This window comes from Hypanus sabinus, chromosome 12 (assembly GCF_030144855.1).
Source record: "Hypanus sabinus isolate sHypSab1 chromosome 12, sHypSab1.hap1, whole genome shotgun sequence".
NCBI classification, from domain to species: domain Eukaryota; kingdom Metazoa; phylum Chordata; class Chondrichthyes; order Myliobatiformes; family Dasyatidae; genus Hypanus; species Hypanus sabinus.
In genome coordinates this window covers 16,882,214-16,900,255 of record NC_082717.1, presented here as the reverse complement: position 1 = coordinate 16,900,255, position 18,042 = coordinate 16,882,214, and the positions used below count along the sequence as shown (strand labels likewise).

Sequence of the window (18,042 nt, the reverse complement as noted above, 5' to 3'; positions counted from 1 at the left end):
GAGATTTAAGGCAATCCTTGACTTGGTGTCCTACTTGAAGATTTGCTAATATTCTTTTCTGTTTGGGTAATTAAATTGCAGGCATACTACATTGGCACAGGAAGCACAGCAATACTTGCAGGCGTCCCCTGGAACATCCTCAGACTGTGTTGCTCGTTGGTGTAAAAGCATTTCACTGTATGCTTTTATGTGTATGTGACAAGTAAAGCTGATCCTTAAATTAACATAAATCTTTATATTTTTCTTTCATCCATGTGCCTACCTAAGAGTCTCTTACATGTCCCTAAAGTACCTGTCTCTACCAGAAGCCCTGGCAGAGGATTCCATTCACTAACCACTCGCTGTGTAAAATACTGCCTCTGACATGAAATACAACATTTGGGATTGATAAACACAAGAGATCCTGGAAGTCTGGCTGATCGCTGATCTTGGCAAAATGTCTTCAGACATTTTTCGGATCCAATTAAGAAGCCATCAACAGTGTGAAGTCCCTTCAGAAGGCCAGCTTACATACCCCCCTGGGGTCCAAATGGATATTGATCAGACATCGGGATCTGGTTGGCTGTTTCAAAACACCAGACAATTTGGCAGTAGAAGATTCTGATTGGTTAGCTTCGAGGGAGGATTCTTGGAAGAGTTTGCTTTGCTGTCCAGATCCCGAGATTACCGGCAATTTGTTGATTGTTTACGTCATTGTTTCTCTTTTCTCCATCAGGGTTCCTATACTGGATCTATGTCAATGTGTTTGTTAATGTAGAGAACCACGCTTCAAGAAATCTTCATTCATTTCTTGTTCTTGCTTGAGCAAACCATAGCAAAGAAAGCCCAGCAGTGCCTCTACTTTCTGCGAAGGCTGAGGAAAGTCCATCTCCCACCCCCCATCCTCATCACATTCTACAGGGGTTGTATCGAGAGCATCCTGAGCAACTGCATCACTGCCTGGTTTGGAAATTGCACCACCTCGGATCACAAGACCCTGCAGCGGATAGTGAGGTCAGCTGAGAAGATCATCGGGGTCTCTCTTCCCGCAATCACAGACATTTACACTACATGCTGCATCCGCAAAGCAAACAGCATTATGCAGGACCCCATGCACCCCTCATACAATCTCTTCTCCTTCCTGCTGTCTGGGGGAAAGGCTTCAAATCATTCAGGCTCTCACAACCAGACTATGTAACAGTTTCTTCCCCCAAACTATCAGACTCCTCAATACCCAGAGCCTGGACTGACACCTTGCCCTATTGTCCTGTTTATTATTTATTGTAATGCCTGCACTGTTTTTGTGCACTTTATGCAGTCCAGTGTAGGTCTGTAGTCTAGTATAGCTTTCTCTGTGTTGTTTTTTTTTGTGTAGTTCAGTCTAGTTTTTGTACTGTGTCATGTAACACCATGGTCCTGAAAAATGTTGTCTCATTTTTACTATGTACTGTACCAGCAGTTATGGTCAAAATGAATTTCCCCTTGGGGATGAATAAAGTATCTATCTATCTATCTATCTATCTATCAATAAAAGTGACTTGACTTGACTTAAGGCTCTGGCTGCCACCCAGTTGAAATGGTGCCCTTCTTCGTCTTCATGAGCTGATACTAGCGAGGGCAGGCTGTGCCTTCTGCTCGCTAGCTGATGCTCGTGTAGCCTGGTCGATAGTTTTCTTCTTGCTTGACCAACGTAGTACTTGTCATAGTCACTACTCTTGATTTTGTAGATAACATTTGTTCTATCAATCACATCTTGTTGCACTTTGAGTTTTCATAGGTTCTTCTTCAAAGATGCAGTCGGTTTGTGAGCATCTGTGATGTTCTGTTGCTGAAACAGTCTTGCTGTCATTTCCAAGATATTCCTTATGCGCGGCAATACAATCCCTTTACTCATCATTCATGCAGTTTGTTTCTTCAGGATTCTGACCTTGAGCTACCTTCAGATGAAGCTTCACAAGTGAATCTGCAGATGCTGGAAATAAATAAAAACACAAAATGCTGGCAGAACTCAGCAGGCCAGATAGAATCTATGAGAGGAGGTAGCGACGACGTTTTGGCCCGAAACGTCGTCACTACCTCCTCCCATAGATGCTGTCTGGCCTGCTGAGATCTGCCAGCATTTTGTTTTTTTATTCAGATGAAGCTTTCTGGATATCCATTCCGTTGAAAGGTTTTGAAGAGGCACTTTTCTTCTTCCAGTTTTGTGTCTGTGGTGTTGCAATGGGACTCAATCCTCTTGAATAAATTCAAAGTGTTTGCAGTGTCTTGACCCAGCCATCTATATCATGATGTCTAATCAATATTTGTTCGGACCCCGGAGCAGTAGATAAGCCAGCATTTCGAGGAGACAACATCCTCAGCTGTACACTGATGTTGGCCTCTTGATTGGAGTCAAAATGTCTGCAAATGTTGTGCTAAGCTCGGCGATTAATCAAACTTACGAGTAGCCAATATTCCGCAATATTTCAAAGAGATCCTGCAGATGTTGGAAACTCGGTAACACACACAAAATGTGGGAGGAGCTCAGCAAGTCAGGCAGCATCTATGGAGAGCAATTAAGAGCCGAAACCTTAAGAATTAACAGTTGGGCTGGATGTTGGTACTAAAGAGCAAACCACATGCGTTTCAGATGATTTCAGTCTGATACACTCTTGAATCTATGACTCAGTTTCTGTGTCCAGAAACTAAATTCCTTTTGTACTGTATATTGTGTCTACTTGTAAATCTGTGAAAGTAATTTTTAAAAAGTAACCTGCTTGTCCTCATTTTTAAATCTTGGCTAGCAACATAAGAAGAGTGAACTAAGTACATTTCTCTTCTCAGCACTGGGTTTAGAGAGGCTTCTTCCAATGACTCCTTTTGCTTCTGTGCACATAACAAAGGAATTCAGATCCCAGTGCACAATACAGGTGGTTCACCAGGAACCAGAAGTATCGTTGGTGAGCTGGTTGCACACACTCGTGTCGGGCTGGAGCCATTCTGTAAACACACATGCGTTAGTTTTACCCACACTAACTTTCTCTTTTATCAAGAACAAACATAAAGCTTCAGCTCCAGTTTCCACCCACACCCCAAAAATGCATTCACAAATTAAGTGACAGGCAAGGCAGTCAGCGCAATGACTTTACACCACCAGTTGTGCTTGATGCACCACAGCTGTCCGTAAGGAGCTTGCACGTTCTCCCTGTACCGCGTGGCTTTCCTCCAGGTGTTCAGGTTTCCTCCCACATTCCAAAGATGTATGGTTGGAGTTAGTGAGTTATGAACAAGCTATATTGGCGCTAGAAGCATTACAACATTCTTAGCACAATACTCAGACTGTGTTGGTCATTGGTACACGTGACAAATAAAGCTAATTTCTAAGGGAAGTGGCGACAGAGTAAAAGTGGAAATGATGGGCACGTGAGGGAATACAAGTCGTGGAGCCACAGGACAATAAAGAGAAGGGGGAATGGGGTGCTCCGGTGGGAGCCCAGCATGGACTCAATGGGCTGAAGGGTCAATGTCATTATAAGAAAGTTTCAAGGCTGCACTGATGGTAGCTGTTCCCACTACTGCAAAAGTGGTCCTAAAATCACTCCCTGAACTTCAGTTCAAGTTTAATTTTCATTCAACCATTCGCACGAAGACAGCCAAATGAAACAGCGTTCTTCTGGGGCCAAGGTGCAAAACACAGTACCAACAGTAAAACACAACATGTAGCACAAAAAGCACATGTAATTACAATAGCAGAGTAATAAAGATGTAGCCCAAGTCCCTGAGTGTCTTGGCCTGAAGACTGATGGTGTGTGGATGTTATCCGGGAACCATGCTTCTGCAACAACAGGTCCACAGCAGTTTCTCATCTCGCGCAAAAGCAGCTGCAGGTGAACACAGTCTGTCTTGTCTTCCTCTAGAGGGCAGCACCAGTGGGAGGGGCCAGCCCCAAAATCAGTACAGCACCCAGCAGCACACAACCAGCTTTGGTGTAAACTTAAATTCGCCGGACCAAATAACCACAGCACGAAAAGATCGTTACTCATCTTTTCACCAGTTTATTTCTTCGAGCTCAGCCGGTGAGGGAACTTGTCCCAACATTGGGGGAGAAGTGTTCTCATCCCTCTGGTGGTTCTAACAAGTTCACCACTCAACTTCCAGAATTGTAATAATTTATAAGGCCGGCAATGCAAAAGAACAATCTGTTCGATAGACGTTCCAGCTACTCAAATAGAGCAAAACTTAATAAGTTAGATAAGAGACTCCACCAAATTTAAGCTTTAATTAAGAAAGGAACGTCTTGTCTTATCTCCATCAGCAACCGCCTTTTATCGAAACCACAAGGTGTGAAAAATCAGGAGATGTGTTTTGTGGATCGGTGTGAGCTTTAACCCTTATCTCGTTCCACAGAAGCAGCTGTGAGACATCATCTTAAATATGCTGTAGCCATTCACAAACCAGAATACACAGACACAGTTGGTACGCAACCTTAACCCATTACTTACAAAAATTTTTTTACAGGAATCTGAGAATCCTCAATTCCCATAAAAGTTTATCATTGGCATCACTGTAGTCAGGTACATTCACATCTGATCTCCTGTCAGTGCAGATCTGTTGTGACAGCGTAGGAGGAATGTCGCCCTTGGACTCCTCACTTTGACTTAGAAAGGCTAAAAATACAAAATAATGATTCAAAGTGCACACAGGTGGACATTGAAGGAGGTGTGTTGCCCCCACCCCTTTTCTTTGAAATGATTCACATATGAGTCACTCCAGCAGGGGACTGGAGAACAAGAGGAGCCTTTGAAACTGTCAAGTAATCAATGCCTTCAGAGGGGAAAAAGAGAAAGAGGGTGGGGAGAAAAAAGAAATTCTGCTGCGTTCACAAGTAACACATACAAAAATGCTGGAGGAACTCAGCAGGTCATGCAGCATGTATGGAAAGGAATAAAGTGTCAACATTTCCAGTGGAGGCCCTTCATCAGGGCTGGAAAGGAAGGAGGCAGAAACCAGATTAAGAAGACTCAGTCCTGATGAAGGGTCTCAGCCAGGAACATCGAAGTGTTTATTTCCCTTCATAGATGTTGCCTGACTTGCGGAGTTCCTCCAACATTTTCTGTGCACGTTGCTCAAGATTTCCAGCACCTGCAGAGACAATCTCTTGTGTTTATGAATTCACATTTTTCATTTTGTCACTGTGGAGTCTGACGTACACATCCCCTTCTCCCTCCTATGGATATCCACCACCCTGCGTCAAAGTGGTTATAGAATTTCCAGAGTCAGCCTTTTGGAAAAACCCTTAGATCACGTGATTGAACCCTTTGTGACAGATAACACGTAGGGTGATCTGGTAGCGTATCGGTTAATATAGCCAGCAACCTGTCTGTAAGCAGTTTCTACATTTCTGCATTAATTGGTCACATGGGTGTAATTGAACAGCACAGGCTCATGGGCTGGAAGGGCCTGTCACCATGCCGTACCTCGGAATAAATAAAATTACCCAGGCTGATGCTTCACTGCAGTACTGGTGCTAAGGGGTTAAATTAAGGCCCTGCCCAATGAAGAGAAGCTGGGGAATTTTCCTGGGGTATTTATACCTCAGCCAGCAATTGCAATAGGGGCTGTGACATTTGTTTCGTTTCAGTCTATAAAATATTGCCAGTTACAAATCAGCCGCCAGATTCCAACAGCACCTCATTGGTCGGATCACAATAAGGCAGGGGTTCCCAACCTTTCCTACGCCATGGAGCGGAATCATCAAACGAGGAGCCCCAGGTTGGGGACCCCTGCAATAAGGGCATCCTGACAGAAGAGGCACAGATAAATTCCAATAATTTCTTTTGATTTTACATGGGTTTCCTTCAGTCTGTGCCCATGGATAGTCAACTACCGATAATACTTCCGTGCTTTTTTAACCAGGTGCTATAGTTCATCCCATCACCATGATGGACGGTAAAGCAGCAGAAGTTAATCACAACGTGTTGGTACAATACCTACGACAAACATTGGCAACGCTTGGTTGTGAACCAATATAATTTTTGATGGGTATCACACTTCCTAACTGACTCAATTCTGCAGTATCAGGAAATTCTGTACACAATTACTGTTGCTAGAGGTCAGGTTTTTTGGCTGGGCCAGTTTCCAATGCCACATGAAATGTGATGTTTGCCAGGTGTCTGTTCCTGGCTTCACTCTGAACAACCAGCAGGACAGGTCCCCGGGTCACATCCCTTGATCCATTGACATCTGAAAGCTCATTCAGCAGGCTCTGTGGCAGTCCTGATGGCTCTTCTCTTTACAGCCCTCATAATGCCAAGGAGAGAGTAGGTTCTACAAAGCAAGCAGCCAGCAGAACCTCTACACCTCACTTGTATTGGCTTGCATCATGGCTCCACCCTAGTGTTTGGCATTGCTCTGCCCCCTCTTACACTCAAACGCCTCCTCAATCTAGTCTTCCCGAGGAACCACCATGACCACCTGCTTCGAGGTTTCTGACAGAATGACCATGTCAGGCCTCACTGATGATGTTGTGATGAGGTCAGGCTTCAAAAGGTCTTAAGGTTCATTTATTCTCAAACTATACACTTCTGAAATTCCTCGGTTCTCCGGGTAGCCATGAAACCAAGAAAGAAAGGACAGGCAGCACGATCATCGACCCGCAAATACCACCACCCCGCAAAAAAAAGTGAACAAAAATAGAACAAGCACATCAACCCCAAATCCCTCCTCCCACACAAAAAAAAACGAACAAAAATGGATCAGACACATTGACGCCCAACTCCCACCTCCCCACAAATAAAACCAACAATAACAGAACAGGCACATCAACCCCAAATCCCTCCTCCCACACAAAAAAAAAACGAACAAAAATGGATCAGGCACATTGACGCCCAACTCCCACCTCCCCGCAAATAAAACCAACAATAACAGAACAGGTTATCAACCCCCAAATCCCTCCTCCCACACAAAAAAAAACAAACAAAACTGGTCAGGCACGAGAAAAAATTAGAAGTTCGAGTGAGAAAACACAGAATATAAAAACTATTAGACTGATAAAAAAAGTCTATAGTCCAAGTCTACATCTAAAATGCAGAAAACCTGGACAACACTCTCCAGGCGGAGTGGCAGGCTCTCCGCTCTCTGGTACAGAACAATTGATGAAAAGGCAATCAGCTGCCGCTCACCCTCTACACTTGCCTCAATGCTTCAACCTCCCTCGGCACTTTAACTGGCAAACAATGAAAGCTATAATTGTCGAATTGGGGCCAAACGTTGGCTTGCAACCTACCTGTTACAAGGTTCACACACACTAACTCTGCCTCCCAGAATCCTCTTGGAGACTGCAGAGCATTGGAACACCCAAATGCCAATCTTCTACACTCGCCTTGATATTTCAATCTCCCTCATCGCTTTAATTGACAAGCGATGGAAGCTATCATCGGCAAAATGGGGTCAAACATCAGCTCACGCACTATCCTACAGCGTTCTCGCTACGAAGTTTGCTCACGCTGCCTCTGCCTCCCGGAATTCTCGGAGACTGCAGAGTACTGAAGTATCCAAACGATCTCCAAACTGCAAATCCCAGGCTTCAACAGTTCCAGAATCACATTCAAGACGAGAATCAAACACAATAGGAATAAAAGAAAGATGATATCATGATCTATCCTGAAGATGTTGACCAAAGGAGCATAGTACGCAGGTGTCATCTTGACCATAAATGTATGTAACAAAAATAAACAGATTATCAATTTCCTGATGAAAATCTCACCACATCTCATGGTTAATGCAGCATCTCAGGGTCTGAAAGGTTACAGATTTTTATCAAAATGTCACATTTCCAAAATCCTACAAAAGTCAGTGAATTTGGCCCAGAATATCACAGGTGAAACCCTCCCAATAATTGAGCACATCTACATGAAACATTGCTGTAGAAAAGCAGTATCCATCATCAAAGATCCTCACTACCTAGGCCACGCTCTTTTCTCATAGCTGCCATAGGGTAGAAGGTACAAGAGTTTCAGGACTCACACCAACAGGTTCAAGAACAGTTATTACCCCTCAACCATCAGGCTCTTGAACAAAAGGGGATAACTACATGCATTCTATTTCTGGTGTTCCCATAACTGATGGCCTCATTTTAAGGACTCTTTATCTTGTTATTTCATGCTTGTTATTTATTGCTATTTATTTATATTTGTATTTGCACAGTTTGTTGTCCTCTGATCCTGCTAACAGTTACAGTTAGTCTCGCGAGACCATGGATCTGTGCCTGGAAAGTCTCTCTCCAGGGCGTAGGCCTGGGCAAGGTTGTATGGAAGACCGGCTGTTGCCCATGCAGCAAGTCTCCCCTCTCCATGCCACCAATGTTGTCCAAGGGAAGGGCAAGGGTCGATACAGCTTGGCACCGGTGACGTCGCAGGAGTTGCCAGAGCAAGGTTGAAGGCAACGTCAGACTGCCTTAGGGACTTCAGCTCTGGATTTGTCCTCAGGGTTTACACCCAAAGCCTTTCCCATAAGTGGGTGTGGCCGCAAGGCAGCGGAGGTTTGAAATCAGAGTTTTCCTTCTCTTAGATGGAGAGTCTTCCCAGGATGATGAGCTCCATCTACACTGCAGTTACTGTTCTATGACTTTGCTAAATATGCCTGCAGAAAAGAAATCTCAAGGTTGTAAATAGTAATATGCACTCTGATAATAAATTTTACTTCAAACTTTGAAATGGTGAAGTCCAATGAATCAATTCCTGAGCAAAAAATAAACCTTGATGGATACAGGGTAGATAATTAAATGTCAATGTAATAAATGTTCTACATCTTCCACTACAGATAAAGATAGCAGTAAACTCATCAGTTCCATCCACAATACAGATTGAAGAAATACATTAGTGCAAACCCAAACCATTTAATTATAATGGGTGCATTCCCAAAGGTGGATATCTTTGCAAATGGGCGCCACAGCAATTCAGAGTACCACATTAGGAGCACAACTCTGGACAGAAACCTGGAGAGGTTTATTTATCTTTGAGATGAGATCACCTCCATTATATGTGAAAGCAATGTAATTTCAAGATTGTGCGGTGAGGAGTGGAGGAAGTGGGATGTGTGGGCAACGAGAACCTGAGGCTTCAGATTTTTGACGCGTTTCAACAGACACAGTGTCATGGACGATGTTCACTGCTACATGGAATGGAAACTTAAAAACACAATAAATTTTCTTGTGGATCATATTTCTTTAAGTGCTCCTAAAATACTATTGAATAAACCAGTGAAACAATAGTATTGATTAGAGTGGAACTTTGTATCTGGTTCCCAGTATCTAACATGGATCAACCCAAGTTGTTCTCCTCCATAAAATTAACTCTGAAGTTTCCAAACTCTGTGCACCATGTGGACAACACGCACAAAATGCTGCAGGAACTCAGCAGGCCAGGCAGCGTCTATGGAAAAGAGTAAGCAGTTGAAGTTTTGGGCCGAGACCCTTCATCAGGACTGGAAAAAGGAATGAGAAGGCAGAGTAAGAAGTTGGGGGGAGAGCTCCCTGACCTGCTGAGTTCCTCCAGCATTTTATGTGCGTTGCTTTGGATATCCAGCATCTGCAGATTCTCTCATATTTATGTCTCTCCTGGACACTTACTCTTACACTTCTGTCTCCTAATCTCCTGCCTCTCCAGACAGTTGTCTACTCCAGTCTGACAACAGAATCACAGAGCCATAGTCATACAGCATGGAAAACAGGTCCTTTGGTCCAAGTGGCCCACCACAAACACAGTATCCTCCCTGCTAGTCCCAATTGCCTGTGTTCAGCCCAGAACCCTCCAAGAGCCTCCACTCCGTGTACCAATCCAAATGCCACGTAAATGTTGTAACTGTATCTGTCTTGCCACTTCCTCTGGCAGCTCATTCCAGGTTCTCACCATCTGTGTAAAGAAATTACCTCTCAGGGCTCTTTTAAACATTTACCCTCTTTTCTTGTAGTTCCCTCTAGTTTTGGACTCCCCAAACCTCGAGGAAAAAACTACTACTGTCAGCCTTATCTATACCCCTATGATGTTATAAACTTCTACAAGGTCACCCCTCATTCTCTTGCACTACAGGGATTGAAGATCCATCATGGCCAACCTTTCCCTGTAACTCAGACCCTCTAGTCCAGGAAGCATCCTTGTAAATATATCAACATCCTCATAAATCTCTTTTCACTGTATCCAGCTTGAAAATGTCTATCCCATAACAGGATTTCTTGTCTTGCAGCTACCTGTGAGCAAGCAAATTTCAAGGTTGTATGAGTTTTACATTTTTTTGATAATACATGGATCTTGAACCTTGAAGCTTATTTCTGCTCCTAAGTCTTATGGTAATGACACTTAATGGAAGAACGACACAATCACCATTTCTGTAGCCAACTGGATTTTCACTAATGGGATTTTAATAACATTTGCTAACCACATGCTCTTTGTAATCTATTGAGTTAGTTTAGGTCATTATAATTGAAACTTAATTCCATTGATTTGTGAGGAGCAACTTAAATTATTCTCCTGTTTCCAGCCAGACTGTAAAACTATCAGAGCTTTTATTCCCTGCTGCTGGAAATACTTTCTCCAAGGTTACCAAGCAGCAGCTTCCACTAATTGACTTGGTAGAGGTATACAAGATGATAAGAAGTATATGACTTCATAGCAGCTGTACAAGATGATAAGAGGCATCGGCTGAGTGAATAGCCAGAGACTTTCTCCCAGTGCAGAAGTGGCGGGGGGGATGGCATTGTTTTAAGGTGACTGGAGGCAAACATAAGGAGATATCAGAGGCAAGGTCTTTACACAGAGAGTAGTGGGTACACATACGATCTGCCAGGGGTGGTGGCAGAGGTGGGAGTGTTAAAGGAACTCTTAGATGAGCACATGAATGATAGAAAAATAAGAGGGCAACACAGGAGGGAAGGGTTAGATTGATCTTAGAGTTGGTTAAAAGGTCGGCACAACATTGTGAACAGAAGAGGCTATATGGTCTGAAAATTTTCTACATTCTGTGTCCTTCAGTAGACTAAGTACAACACGGGGATCTGGAATTAATGCTACCATCTGTCTAATCTATGTCTTACTGATGAAAATGAAATTTTCACCCTCTTTTGCAAATGTGGCATATTTAAATCAATTTATCTCATTCAAGTGCTCTGATTATGTTTAGTAGGAAAGCATCTCTAATAAGCAGCTTTTGTAAGGATTAATTCTCATTCTAATTGCATCAGTGAATTACAAGAACGTTATCAAAGTTTGCACTCCATTACGAGGCAGACTGGTCAAAACTTCTTTATTTTATCATTATTTGGGATACAGGTGGTCACTAATAAAGCTGCTATTTATTTAACACCTCTAATTGCCTTTCAAAAGGTTCTGGCAAGCTACCTTCTTCAAATGCTGCATCAATAATTCCAGGATTGAAATCTGCTGATATTGATGCAGTTACAAGTTTGGACAGTGTACATCTTGGGGGAAGAGTGGTGAGGATCCTGCCATTGGTATAATCCTTGGTGGCCTGGGTGCAGAAGATGATGTGGCCTGGATTGGAAAGCATGTCTTAAGAGCAATAGTTGGGTGAGTTGGGACTTTTCCCTTTGGAGCCAAGAAGGATGAGAGGTGAGCTGATAGAGATGTACAAATTACCAAGAGGCACAGAGCCTTTTTCCCAGCACAAAACTGGCTAATAGAAGGGGAGCATAATTTTAAAGTGATTGGAAGATAGTTTGGGGGTGAACGACAGAGGTTACATTTTTATTTTACAGAGATAGTGGTGGGTGCGTGGAGTAGAGGTGCTGACAGAGGCAGATACATTAGGGAGATTCAAGAGGCTCCTTGATTAGGCACATGGATGACAGAATGGTGGAAGGCTATGTGGGAGGGAAGGGTTAGATTTATCTTGGGAATACGTTAAGAGATCGGCATTGTGAGCTAAAGGGCCTGTACTGTGCTGTGATGGTCTACGCCGGGGGTCGGCAACCTGCGGCTCCCGAGCCATTTGTGGCTCTTTCACCTCTGTGCTGCGGCTCCCTGTGGCTTTGGGAAATAATTGGTCAGTATTTAATTAAAATGTATTTTATGTTAGTTTGTTAGCTTTTGAAATGTAATTCTAAATTTGAAGATTATGGTGATCTTGTACAATCTAAGTGTGGCGACACATTTCCTGGCACATCCGAAACGGCTCACAATTAGCCAGCATTCCGGCTAAGGGAGATAGCCTACGGGGGTTTGTGAGTACGCGTCTTTTGCAGCATCTGCGTCCATGGGGGCTGGGTTGAGGGAGCCTTAAAAGCAAGGCTGTTTAGTTCGAATAAAGCTATCTTTGACTGCAGTTTACTGACACCGCTACAACGTGTTTTTATCGCTGGCTGTCCAGACGGAAGGTGCTGAAACGCTTTGTCGCGTATCTGGAAGAAGTGAAAACTTTCCTGGGCAGCAAAGGGCTCACCTTTCCTGAGCTGGAACAGCCAGAGTGGCTGGAAAAGCTACACTTCATGGTAGACATGACAGCTTACCTGAACACGCTGAACACAGCTCTTCAACGGGGTAAGGACGTACAGCCCTGCACATGTTGGAGGATGTTTTGGCATTCGAGCGCAAGTTGACGTTGCTTGCCAGAGATTTACAGAAAGGCACTTTGTCTCACTTCCCCAATTTGAGAGAGTTCAAACAAGGTCACGACATGATAATTTCGGAGTATTTACATTCTGCAATCATCGCAATGCAAACATCGTTTGGGAAACGCTTCTGTGAGTTCAGAGAGGAAAAAAACACATTATCCTTCCCGGTCACTCCCTTAAGCATCGATCCTTCCCTACTGAATACGACTGCATTGGCAGGTGTGAGTCAACCTGATCTTGAGATGGAACTGGCCGACATAGCCGACAAAGACATATGGGTGTCCAAGTTTAGACGCTTGACAGCAGACCTTGAAGATGTTGCCCGTCAGAAGGCCGTTCTTGCTCAGAAACACAAATGGAGTGATATTGAAAACCTTCCAAAACCGGACAAACTTGTGTTCGAAACATGGAATGCTATGCCCGACATTTATGTAAACATTAAAAAGTATGCGCTTTGAGTCCTGTCGATCTTTGGATCCACATATGTAAGTGAGCAGGTGTTCTCCAACATGAACTTTATTAAAAACAAACATCGCGCACGCCTCACAGATGACAGCTTGCGATCCTGTGTAAAGATGAAGGTGACGTCATACAGCCCTGATGTGCAGACGCTGTGCGCTGAGGTCCAGGAGCAGAAATCCCATTAACCAAGTATGATAAATATTTTAATTGCCTATTATTTTATGTATATTCATATTTTTTCATTGTTCAGTGAAATAGTCCTTTTATTTTTCAGGCTGACAGCTGGCTGATGTTATTTTTGGTTTGCTGCTGGCGGAAAATTTAAGTTCGGCGTTTTTCATAAATACAAGAAGGACTCAAATAGACATTGAGTATTTTACTTAAAAGTAACTTTCAACCCAACGTATTTTTTTCGGAGTTCAAAATGTTTTTGTTGCATGCAGAAATGTAATTTCGTTTTCTCTGCAGGAGTTCATCAATTTCATAAATGCAACACATTATAGTTTGTTTATACATAGCATAAAGGCAAAAAAAACGTTGTATGCAGTGTTATTTCATTTTAAATGTCAAACGGGTTTTGCGGCTCCCAGTGTTTTCTTTTCTGTGGGAAACGGGTCCAAGTGGCTCTTTCAGTGGTAAAGGTTGCTGACCCCTGGTCTACGCTCTCTGTTCTTGTTCTTTTTGGTAGTGGAGGCTCTGCACTTGGAAGGTGCTGTTAGAGTTGTCTAGGCAAAGAGAGCAATAGTTTTCATTTATAGTAACCACTTGCTCCAGTGGCGCAGGGAATGAATGTTGAGAATACTGGATAGGGCACCAGTCAAACTGACTGCTTTCTGCTGAATACTGTCGAACGCCTTGACTTTACTGAACTTCAGGGAGGCTTACCAAATAAAAACATAATTGATTCCAGCTTACAGGAAGTTGCAGCCTTATTTCTCAACAATATCTTGGATGAGCCGGCTTATCCTTTCACATACAGTAGATAGTTGGAGCAGCCTTGTTATTTTGCATTTCAGACTATCATTTACCAACACGTCGATTTCATATTGCCTTGGCTTGTGCATTGAGTATCTACATGCATTTTCCTAAGTCGATTATTTCTGTACCATTGTTGAACATTACTGGATCATGCTATTTTCCATGGAAAGTTCACCATATTCAAGCATTAAAATGCATCTGGCTAATAGCCTATTATGCCACTGGCATTTAGGACAGCAATGAAGGTCCTCCATCTCTAGAGGTGTTCAGGATTTCCTTCATCGTGTCTGCAGTTTTCACTACTGTCAGTCATGCTTGTCCTGGGTGGAGACTCAGGAATGCCATCACACTCAGATGTAGGATTCTTCATTGCTGTTTCCATAGCAATTTTGTTTTACCAGTCAGAGTTATTAACCCTGAGTTGACCAGTGAACCACTCTTACTCTGGCCTCCACCCTTTGACCTGTTTGGCATGGGTGACCCTACCAAGAGCCAAATCATAAAGTCTTGACTCCAGCCAACACAGCTCTCCAGGTCATTGAAGCACACTAGCCCCCACAACAAGGTTGTGGTCTTCTTGGAGGATTAAAATGCAAGCCATCATCCAAATGTCAAATGATCATTCTTTTTGGAAGGATGAAGAGGGTCACCTCATTGAAAAGTACTGAACATTGAACAGCCTAGAAACAATGGCATGGAGAGGATGTTTCTTATAGTGGGGGAGTGTAGGACCAAAAGGCACAGCCTCGGAATAGAAAGCCTTCCATTTAGAATAGGAACAAGGGGAATTTCTTTAGCCAGAGAGTGACAAATCTATGGAATTTATTGCCACAGACAGCTATGGAGGCCAAGTTATTGGACATATTTACAGTGGAGATTGTTCGGTTCTCTATTAATTAGGCCATCAAAGATTATGGGGAGAAGGCAGAGAATGGGGTTGAGAAGAATAATAAATCAGCCATGATGGAATGACAGAGCAGACTCAATGGACCAAATGGCCGAATTCTGCTCCTATGTCTTATGGTATTATGATCTGTCAAAAATTACCTGAGTCAGTGAGCGCCAGTCCATGTGGGCACTGCCGATATAAATGTGCTTCTTGTCCACCACCCAAAAGGAAGAATGGAGCTTGCCATCAATAATAGGAGTCATGTTGATATATTTCACCAAAATACCTGTGTCAACAGCCAAGAAATAGTCATTAGTTGCTATAAGCAAAGATATAGAAGGTAACAGATAGAATGCACAAAGGGGATCACTTACAAATGTTCAAATATTATGATTTTGATGACAATGCTATAAATATCACCATGTAAAGAGCTTTAAAATACTTGCATGCTTAGAAACCATGGGACAAGTCCGAAGGTTTGTGCTCCAATGTGTTCACCTTGTAAACTAATTGCTCATAAAAAGCTGGTTCTTTCCTGAATGAAATCACCATTTTTAAAAATGCCTAGTTAAAGTACTATTGCATAAAATTGCATTGCATAGCGTTGCTTTAATCAATGTTTCTTATAAGAAAACTGATTATCTCTGGAATTGAATGTGATTGCACCGACTTCTGGGTCAAATTGCACTATACAGAAATTCAGTGGGGCATTTCTGATTGCAAATTGAGTTTGCATCAGTGAAATACTTCCAAATGAATGAGAATTTAATGACGCCATCTCCCATGCTGTGCTGGCTTGCATGTTACCAGGAAAATTCTAGGCGCCCAGTCTTAGGGCACTCTCCGACAAGCTAAGTTTCCCGAGCAATGGGCAAAGAAGAGAGCTGCTTTTGACCTTAAGTAGAACAAAAATTGTTTGCAATCAGCTATAGAACAAATGAGTTGCTACTTGGCGGAATGACTGCTCAAGGATTAACACCATCAGAGAAATTACAACTGCTGTCTGAATCCCAGTGTGCAAATGCAAATGAGTTAAGAGCCAGCTGCAAGTTTGGGTAACTAGGGAGATGATAATGCCACCACTCCACGTCCATAATTACTGATGACACTTTTGATGTGGATCATTTAAAGCAGGCACTCAGAGGGAATGAAGCAAGTTGGTGAATTGTTGTAGTTGGGTGCACTGACAATCTGCCTGCTTTTGGCATGTGATTGAATAGGAAGGGAAAGACTGAACATATGTTTGCATATATGTGTGTGTATGTATACACACACACACACACACACACACACACACACACACACACACACAGACTAACAGACACAAAATACAGGATGAACTGAGCAGATCCGGTGCCATCTGTGGAAAGGAATAAATAGCCAACATTACGGGCCGAGACCCTTCATCAGGACTAGAAAGGAAGGAAAGAGCCTCAGCCCAAAATATTGACTGCTTATTTCTTCCCAAAGATATTGCCTGACCTGCTGAGATCCTCCAGTATTCTGTGTGTACATTAGCACAGGGCTTCTCATAGCTTGAGGGTAGTCAGCAGTTTACTTGGCATAATTTTAAGGAGGGAATGACACAAAGTGAACTGTTACGGATGCTGTAATCTGAAATAAAAACAAACTCATCAGTCAAGGGGTATCTCCATTTATCTCTGCAGAGTTAAAGTGTCAGGTGAATGAACTTTCATCAGAGATAGAGAACTTTCATAGAGTCATAAAATCATAAAACACAACAACATGGAAAAAGAGGCCCTTTGGCTCACCTGGTCCAAGTTGAACTATTAATCTGCCAAGTCCCATTGACCTGTGCCCAGACCATAGTCCTCATACACCTCCCATCCATGCACCTTCCCAAATTTATCTTCCATGTTGGAATTGAACCCAAATCCAACACTTCCACTCGTAACTCATTCCTCACTCTACACCCTCTGAGTGAAGTTGTTCCCCTCATGTTCCACTCACACATTTCACCTTTTACCCGTAACACCCATAGCCTCTAGTTGTAGTCTCACCCATCCTTAATGGGAAAGTCCTGTTTGCATTTACCCTCATAATACTTTAAACTTCTTTCAAATCTCCCCTCATTCTTCTACACTGTTGCTCGCTTCTATTGCTTGCATGATTTGTTTTTTTTCCCTCTTTCTTTGTGGGCACTCGGGTTGGTTTTACTTTCGTTAAATTAGGTTTTTTCGGGTTCCTTGCTTTGTGACTGCCTGTTAAGCAAATAAATCTCAAGGTTGTATAATTTACACTTGATAATAAATGCACTTTGAAACTAGAATCTTTGAAATAAAGTCCTAACCTTTTTAAATTTTCCCTATAATTCAGGCACTCAAGTCCCAGCAACATCCTTGTAAAATTTTTCTGCATTCTTTCAACCTCATGGATATTTTTTCTGTAGGAAGGTGACCAAAACTGCACACAATACTTTATATTAGGCCTCACCAATGTCTTACACAATTTCAACATAACTCCTGGACTCAATAGATAGATTTATGAAGATTCTTGATTTATGATGTATTTATACACTGTGACTTCCACCAGCTCTGGTATAAGATAAGTGACCAAAATGTTTCTCTCTCTTCCAGATGCTGCTCGACCTGCTGAATACTTCTAGCATTTTCTATTTTTACATGAGGAAATGATTGATATCTGCAATTTTCAGTGAAAACTGACCACAGCCAAGGTTTTACATGAGTTTTAAGATCAATCACAATTTTCCGCCACGTGTTCCATCTCAGGCAGAACTGCTACAAGCTCATAAGAATGTCCCTTGCATCCGCACCAGAAATCACTATAGCGGGTGGTTAAATGATTTCGAGGACGATCCTGTGGTCAAGCCCTGGTCTTGCCAGCCCCTGTAATCCACTTGGCGAGGGAAGAGAACTCACCTCAATTTTTCCTCTGCCTGCTATCCACCATCCCCTTTATGTGCTGTGTCATATGACATGGCAATAATGATCTTTCCATGACCAGGATAGTACTTGGAAAATTCTTCGACAAAAGTGCTTTGCCATTGCCTTCTTCCGGGCAATGTCCTTACAAGAGGGGTGACCCCAGCCATTATCAAAACTCTTCAGAGATTGTCTGCCTGGCATCAACAATCACATAACCAGCTCTT

At 42.8% G+C, this 18,042-nt stretch overlaps 1 protein-coding gene across 1 annotated transcript in view; it reads right to left on the bottom strand.

Moving 5' to 3' along the window:
* LOC132402451 (inactive phospholipase D5-like) overlaps window positions 1-18,042 on the bottom strand; it is a 172,018-nt gene that overhangs the window by 94,575 nt on the left and 59,401 nt on the right. Inside the window, exon 5 of the mRNA XM_059985301.1 lies at window positions 15,071-15,198. Coding sequence (XP_059841284.1) covers window positions 15,071-15,198 — 128 coding nt within the window. The remainder of the gene's footprint in view (window positions 1-15,070; window positions 15,199-18,042) is intronic.